This window comes from Apostichopus japonicus, chromosome 3 (assembly GCF_037975245.1).
Source record: "Apostichopus japonicus isolate 1M-3 chromosome 3, ASM3797524v1, whole genome shotgun sequence".
Classification (NCBI taxonomy): Eukaryota; Metazoa; Echinodermata; class Holothuroidea; order Aspidochirotida; family Stichopodidae; genus Apostichopus; species Apostichopus japonicus.
The window spans coordinates 26,868,725-26,877,416 of NC_092563.1; the positions used below are offsets into that span (position 1 = coordinate 26,868,725).

At 36.4% G+C, this 8,692-nt stretch overlaps 1 protein-coding gene across 1 annotated transcript; it reads left to right on the forward strand.

Moving 5' to 3' along the window:
* Window positions 1-1,475: 1,475 nt before the first annotated feature.
* On the forward strand, window positions 1,476-5,931 carry LOC139965679 (uncharacterized). The gene is made up of 4 exons (XM_071968293.1): window positions 1,476-1,626; window positions 2,438-2,548; window positions 3,853-4,005; window positions 4,912-5,931. Exons 2-4 carry the CDS (start codon window positions 2,443-2,445, stop codon window positions 5,133-5,135), a joined length of 483 nt encoding a protein of 160 aa, XP_071824394.1. The 5' UTR covers window positions 1,476-1,626; window positions 2,438-2,442; the 3' UTR covers window positions 5,136-5,931.
* The last annotated feature ends 2,761 nt before the right edge of the window (window positions 5,932-8,692 follow it).

The following is an 8,692-nucleotide window of genomic DNA, read 5'->3' on the forward strand; positions in this document are numbered from 1 at the left end:
GGAAATGATGCCCTAACGGCTCTGATGTCATATATAGAGCAACAGCTTTTCTACCCTTTTTGTTCTAAGTTCATTATTTATTTATCTTTCATTTTGTGATGCTTTGGAAAAAGCTGTGAAAACTTGGTTTTCCAAAATATACTTAATTTAAGGATTCATTAAAATGAAATGTATGAAACGATAATTGCTTTTTATTACTGTGAAACGTCATCATAACCATGTAGATATGCCAAGCTATTTAAAGCACTGACGAGATACATCGAAACACTTTAAAAGGGTTATATCATTACGAAGGAAAACAAACAAATAAATAAAACAAATAAACCAAATATGCTAATATATAGCATTTCCCTCTTCCTTTTGATTAAGTATATGCATACAATTCACAGCAAATGCCAGTGACAAAATAAGTGTTTTGCTTGGGGAATTCCGTAAACTTGTGTGATATTGTTGTTGAGAGATGCACAATCTTGTATTTAGCTTTTCGTAGAAAGGTTTTCATTTGCCCTCGGATTTCGTTTACGAGCTATTGTTTGTAGTATGTGATCTGATGACGTGTATAACGTGCGGTATAGGCTTACCCGCAAAACGTACCGTAACGCATGAATGATCAGCTTCATGGGAAACCCAAGTTTTGACAGGAAGTCATACGACCATATTTCATAATTCTCAGTATGTATTTGTGTACGATTCCAGGTGAAGCCAACGGTCCCATTTCCAGCTGTATGAGTTGACCTTGTTACAAGAGCGGTAAAGTCGTAAGGGCCGACAATTGTCACCATTTACAGTCTCACAAATCTTCAAGTTAGAATAAATATTTACTTCCCTTAAAGCAAGAAAACTATAGGGTTTAGTTCTTTGACAAGAATTTAAATCTATTAGGTATATGCAAAAGCATCTCAATATTTTACGACTTATGATGGCTTTCTGATGTGAGTCGTATAATTCATTATTTTGCTAGCAAAATTGTGAATTGACTACATTTCTTAGTTTCTATCACTGTGTGGCCAATAGTTAAATTGATGACATTTGATAAATGATCTTTCGCCGTCATTTTGCAGCCAAAAAAATGTTGAATTTTATGCTTCTTAGAATTAAGATTTTTGACATTTTGTCGTAAATTGTTTCTATATTAACCGAACAATTACTAATTTTGTTGAAAATTGTTACTATATTAACATATGGCGTTTAAAAAATTAATTTTGTTTCTGGTGGTGGACCCCAGACTCCCCTACATAGGGGTCGGCCACAATAAACCAAGTGCAGCCACCCAACCCCTCTTCATAAAATCTTTCCAATAGTTGAGGCTATATATATCGATGACCTCATATGCGGAACCTCTCTCATATAGCCTTTTATCGCCTTATTTTGTGGTTTCACTGTTAGCTCTGGAAACATGTTGCACTTTATTTGCTGTGTCACCATCTTGAGAAATAAATAGCCTGGTTTTGTGGTGAAGTGAACAATGGTACAGAATAAGAAGAACATGTATATAAGGAGTCGACATTATTGCCTTCTGACACAAGACACCATCAACAGAGGATCGCTTGACATCGAGAAGCTAAACAAGAGCTTAAGTTTCAACAATCTTTCGCAGATTCACCGTCAAAAAAAACAACACACAAGGTAAGATTTTGACTTCATTTTATATTGATTTTATTTAAGTTGAATTTGACTTTGTTATTATTATTATTATTATCAATATTATTATAATAATTATCTTTTATAATTTTTTTTCTATGGCACTATTTTATACTTCTTACCCTATGTTTTAAATTTTAATGATGTATTGACTATGTTTAGCGTCAGAATATGAGACTAATTACACATACTTGCTTAAGTTTTTTTCCAATGTATGTAAAAAGAGATTTTGGAGAAGTCTTGGAACATATCGAAATTGAAAGTATCTTCCTGTTTTTTTGTGTTTTTTTTTGTGAAGTGAAATTGTATACTCAAGGCACCAGAGCGTCTTTCTTTAGTGTAGTATACGTTTCAATTCGCACGTTAATTAAAATCCCATTTAAGACCGAACCTTAAATATAAGGTGACATAAGACAGAAATTTCTAGATTTTTTTTGATATGTGGTTCTACTGATCTTTTAACGTCTCCTTTGGTTTTCAAAATGTTCAATGTATTTATTTCAACCATAAGTCTAGACTGCTCCTTTAAAATAACTTGAACTAATTGGTTGTCTATAGTTTGGTTGAAACAATGTTCCTAAGCATACTCGTTGGGATAAAGTATTGCTTTTTGAGAATTTGCTTGCATTGAAGTAGGTAGTACGGCTGCTATTATTTATAAATTTATGATATTTTTTTCTCTCTCATGCTATTCATACCTAATGTTATTATAATTAAGTATCAACAGTTTATTATTCGTATCACATTTAGTACTTACTTTGATGGTATACATTGTGTCGCCTGTTTTGCATTGCAGTTGCCATGGATACTGTTTTCCTCGTAGTCGTCACGTGCCTGAGCTTCCTAAAGTTGTCTACGGGCCAATTTCCAAACTTTAATCCACAAGAGAGAAACCTCACAGTAAAAGGTAGGATCTTGATTCTTTAGAACTAAGTCTATGTAAATGCAGAATCTTGATTCTTGATTCTTTAGAACTATAACTCTCTGTAAAGGTAGGATCTTGATTCTTTAGAACTAACTCTATGTATAGGTAGCATCTTGATTCTTTAGAACTAACTCTATGTAAAGGATAAACAGTTAACGCTTTTGCATATAATCTTCATTTCAAAAAATCTTCAAAATATATTACCAAATTATATGCATCAGACTCAGTCATATTTATTCATTCATTCATTCATTTATATTTGTTTTAATCACGTATTGTGTACATAGACTAAGTACGAAAAGTACATCAAAGTTAAAGGGAAGTAAACTAAATATTCTTGAGGGCTTAACAAATAGAATACTGCCTGAATGAAAAGCATAAAAAGAAAGAAGAAAGAAATAACCGTGGCCTTATAATAAATACACGGCTTGATATATGATAATACAATAGCCCTTGGTACAAAACTTGCAAGAATTAAGTTCTGTGAAGTGTGAAGTGTGAACGTGAATACAAGTTATTGTTATTGCCCGAGTTAATTTTTCGACAATTCCGTCGATATTTAAAGGATAACCTTAGGCTGAGTTTTAGCCTTGATGTGCTATAGACCAGTAATAATAGGAGGAAGATCAGCAAAAGTTATGTTTGTTTGTTATAAATAAAAAGGTTTTCAAGATATTCAGATTTAATATATGCTAAATGTCTGTAGTGCTCCTTTTAACGATAAATTGATGTTGATATCGGTTCCTAAATGTAAATGTGAATAAAGATCCATTGTTTTAGAAAGTCCAACTTGATATTGACAACACAACAACCTTGTATGATTATGATTACGATTACGATTATGATTATGATTATGATTATTGATGACTTCCGCCCAGGTTTCCCTAATGTAAATTAGCAGATCTGTTTACCTGATGAATAAATTATTTAGATTCGAAAGGCATATGCTTGACCCTTTGCTAGATTTCAAACAAACTTGTAAGATGAGTTTAATGTTCCTGTAGATATCACCCCTTGTATAGAAAACTATCAAATGATGACAATAGCATCTGCAACCCAGTTTTTTATACGTTCATCAGGTGTGATTCCATACCCCCCCCCCCTCCTTCCGCGCCCTCTCCCCAACCACACGCTCACCTACTCTCCCGGGCTCACTATAACACCTATAGATATATACCTGAGGTAGCCTATAGGATTCATATAACATTAACGAAGCCTAAACTTGTCAGTGTTATATATTACATTGTTTCATGCTATAACTCTCTCACTCTCTTCCTATAACATAGGAAACTGCCAAAGCTGTACTGGATCCACATATGAGATACCCTGTTTCGGTGACAGCAATTGCTGTATCTATTCATCATATTTCTGTGATACCATCATTGACTGTCCAAATGGCTTCGACGAACAACCTCATATCTGCGCCAACATATGGAAAAGTAAGTAGACCGTGGTACGGTCACTATTGTTGTTTGCACTGATGTCAAGTAGCATGCAATGTATACTCCACCCCCCCCACCCTTCAACACCAACTCACCCCCACCCGTATAGATGCGCAAATCGTTTGTAGCTATAGTAACTATGCCGCTTTCTCCTATAGAATGTTGCATTCGTATGGGACGTTACCTTATTACAATAATATAATAACTTGTTTTTAATTGTAAATTAGTAGATAATGTTTACCGGGCGAGTTCATGATTTTGGATTCGAAAGGTATATGCTTGACTCTTTGCTAGATTTCAAACGAACTTGTAAGATAGATCTAACGTCAATTTCGATATTACCCCTTGTATAGTTAAGTATGACGTTTCACGTTTCATTCGCATTCATTCTAGCAACCTGATCAGTCTGAACACACACACATCCACACACATACACACACACAGACAGACACAGAAAGAGAGAGAGAGAGACAAATGAAATCCTTTACCCGAAAAATGAAATCAGCCCATATCATATAAAACGCAAAAATATTAATTCACGTTATAGCAACGTTAAGACCGGTTTCACCTAAACAGTTTGCACAGTATAATAATGTCTTTCCCATCGTTTCTAAGAAATAGCTCGTCAAATTATTAGGAAACATCCTTCGTTCGTCAATGATGCTAAGTAACCACACGCAAGCTTTATTCGCCGATACGTAAGCCTACTTAGAGTGCCCATGTACGTAAAAGACTAATGTAGTCATGGCAACGGTATCAGGTGATTCGCGCGCAGTATGGTAGGGCCATATCACGCTTAACTATCCCCCTCAATCCGTCGCCCATACCCCGGCCTTGTTCTTAATATAAACTTATTCTTCGGTTCATTATTTTACGTTTTTCGTATTTGTTTTATTTCCTCAGCGACTTGTGACAAGGAAGCGAAATTTAATCATGTCAAACCCTTTGAACTTGCTCAATGTGATGACGGAATGTGTATAACGGAGTGTGACGTATGTGATGGTTATTATCTTGATTGTACAGACGGCTCTGACGAAGACCCAGAACTCTGTAACTCGGACTCCAGGCCAGCAATCCAGGGCGACTGCACCCAGTTTCGTCAGGGATACCCTATCCCAGACGAATAATAAACCAGTAATAAATTGTAACCGAAAAGTAGACAAATAAATTAACAAAAATATAAACAAATAAATAAATACATAATCATATTCTGTAATTATTGTTTGCAGTGTACTATGAATGACGTGCAGGTGGTTGGATGTATGTGTGTGTGTGTGGGGGGGGGGGGGGTACACGGACGTTGTTTGGTCCCTGTCCTCTGAAGACTGTTTTATTTGGAAGAGGGAATGGGAACAGAGAATTTGAAGTCTAACTAGTTAGGGTGTGTGTATGTGGAGGGGAGGGGGGTATGTCCCCTTTCTCTTTTATTTTGGATGTGGATGTTTCTTCTCCTCGAACACAGAGGGTCACTTTTGCTTCAAGAGCAATAAGTGTATTTGGCGCTGATCAATGGAATAAATTACCTAACCATGTCAAACAATCTGAGAATCTTGCAATTATTAAAAGAAAACTCAAAACATATTTATTTCCTGGCTAATCACTAATATACTCAATTTTTCAAATTTTCAATATTTGTATTCATTATATTTCATATTTTTGAATTTTCTTTGAGATTTTATTTAACATTTTGCATTTTCTATTTTTCTCTTTGATGTTCATAACAATTGTATATTTTTGTACATTCATCTTGTACATTTTTCTACGCCATTTGATATCTTATTTCCTTCTGAATGGTTTATTCTTTCTTTGTATTTTGTTGTTAAGCGCAACTGAAAACTTTGTTGGGGTTGCGCTATATGAAATTCAATAAATAATAATAATACCAAGCACTGATCTTTAATAAAGCTATAGTGAAGTCCAAAATTACCTGATATCAATTATTCCTTAACAGTTTAAATTTGTGATAACTTATTTAAGGTAATTCTAAGAGGAATATATTGCAGATAATTTAGATTTCTTTCGTATACAAATATTGAGATAGAACATGAACGTAGCAGGAACAGATATGAAAATGGCCCATGGATTGTTGAAAAATGCAAGATGTACAACAAGGTCCCAATTCTGACGACAAATATTACCCCTCCCCAACCCTGGGGATGTCCATGATCATTGTTGAACTATAACGAAAGGACACAGACCAGCAAATGACCGCCTTTTGGATAATTACAATCTCTGTTAGTTTGCTGCTCCGTTTGATGTGATAATTTACCCAACTTCAAACGGTCAATTGGGCCCTCTATAACCGTACATATGTAAAGGTAGAACGCCCAACACTCGTCACGTGAATGGATAACGCACTCTTCGGCAAAACGGACAAGGCTCCTCCCCTCCCCACCCCCCTCCCCTTCTCCCCGCCTCCTCGTGCTCTGATCACGGCTGAATTATATGTATGAGTCTCATATATATATATATATATATATATATATATATATATATATATATATATATATATATATATATATATATATATATATATATATAGATATATACGCATGATGAAATGTTCCACGTGTTGGGTAGAAATAATAGTAGAAAAGATGAGGACAACATGTAATGCCTTTAAATCCAACATAATATTTAGAATAGAATAACTAAACGCTACACAAATTTTCGGACACCCTTCGTCAGGTGTATAAAGAGTGATTGAAATCACGTTAGTCCACCGTAAGCCCCAGACTGCTCAAAGTGCTTGAACCCGGAAAGAAAAGCCATATCCCTATTGAGACCATGACAGTGTGAACGTACTTTAAGGATCAATTCGACTTCCTTCAAGTTTCTTTTATTATGGTCAGACAAATTACCCAGGAGTATGGCAAACTTAAGACAGTCGATATTGTGTTGTGGAAGATTAAAATGTTCAGCCACTGGAAAACTGGCTTTGTTGAGTCTGATTGTGCTTTTGTGATTATTAAGTGGTAAACGAAAGCGAGTGAAGGTTTGGCCCAACGGCGGCGGAACCGGGTGGGCACACTAGGCACGTGCCCCCCCCCCCCCCACTTTTCCTCAGGTTAGAAATGTGCCCTTTTTCTACATAAAAATTGAGGTGTCTCAAGTTAGCAAGAGGCTAGGGAACCAGAATGAACACTTGGGAAAGGCCGTTTGCGGCCATCTGAGGGGTTTATAAAACCAAAAATTTTCTTCTACGCTCCGCGCCAACCGAAGGTGGCGCTCCGCTCAGATAGTCGTGCATACAACTTTGCAAATCTTTGCTACGCCCCTGACTTTTAATGAATTTCTGTGGGTCAAACTCAATGCTATTTCGAATGGAAAAAATTGTTAAGATATAAACAAGAAATAATGTCTAATTCGGAAGATTCCTACACTAGCAACAAGCATGATATCACCTCATTTTGTCTCAAAAGAAAACTTGTTTCCCAATTTGCACATTGGATATTACAGTACTAGTATGCATATTTTCTTTGAGGGGGGGGGGGGCCTTGATGGAGTGATGTGTATACGCATATAAGATAATACAATAAGAGTTATAAAGGGTAACGTACTAAATATAAGGCTGCATCCCCCCCCCCCCCCAGATTAAAAGTGCTTCCGCAGCCCTTGGTTTGGCCAATGTATTGTATATCGGGACAGAGAACACAAGTGATAAGATATATCACAAAGGGAGTGTCACAATTGTAAGGACCTGGAAATAAACACACCCCTGAAGGAGAGAGCTGAATATCAGGGTCCGTCATCATGTGATGACAGACCTTACACCGGGGTTTACCACATTTAATAATCCCCTTGGGTTGGGGAGTGTCGGTGTGGGGTAAACGACTCCTAACAAGGATGTTACGTAGGCTGTGAGGTTGTCTTATAGCAACTACAGGGGGGGTTGATAAAAAATAAAAATGTCACCCATATCGTCACCCAAGTTCAACGTGTTCCATTCATTTTTGACCAGCCTAATAAATGGATCGACCTGATCGCTGTGTGTAATGACGAATGGAACACGATGCTCTTTAAACTCCCTATGCTGACTTAGAAGCAGTTTCTCCCTGGGAATATATATATATATATATATATATATATATATATATATATATATATATATATATATATATATGCATGGCAGTCATCAAGATCGCGAATGAGACTCATACATATAATTCAGCCGTGATCAGAGCACGAGGAGGCGGGGAGAAGGGGAGGGGGGTGGGGAGGGGAGGAGCCTTGTCCGTTTTGCCGAAGAGTGCGTTATCCATTCACGTGACGAGTGTTAGGCGTTCTACCTATACATATGTACGGTTATAGAGGGCCCAATTGACCGTTTGAAGTTGGGTAAATTATCACATCAAACGGAGCAGCAAACTAACAGAGATTGTAATTATCCAAAAGGCGGTCATTTGCTGGTCTGTGTCCTTTCGTTATAGTTCAACAATGATCATGGACATCCCCAGGGTTGGGGAGGGGTAATATTTGTCGTCAGAATTGGGACCTTGTTGTACATCTTGCATTTTTCAACAATCCATGGGCCATTTTCATATCTGTTCCTGCTACGTTCATGTTCTATCTCAATATTTGTATATGAAAGAAATCTAAATTATCTGCAATATATTCCTCTTAGAATTACCTTAAATAAGTTATCACAAATTTAAACTGTTAAGGAATAATTGATATCAGGTAA

Excerpts from the sequence above, each read along its gene's own strand:
- LOC139965679 (XM_071968293.1), top strand. The coding sequence starts at position 2,443 with ATGGATACTGTTTTCCTCGTAGTCGTCACGTGCCTGAGCTTCCTAAAG. Across the intron at positions 2,549-3,852 it reads GAGAAACCTCACAGTAAAAG|GAAACTGCCAAAGCTGTACT; the intron begins GTAGGATCTTGA and ends CCTATAACATAG. Across the intron at positions 4,006-4,911 it reads CTGCGCCAACATATGGAAAA|CGACTTGTGACAAGGAAGCG; the intron begins GTAAGTAGACCG and ends TTATTTCCTCAG.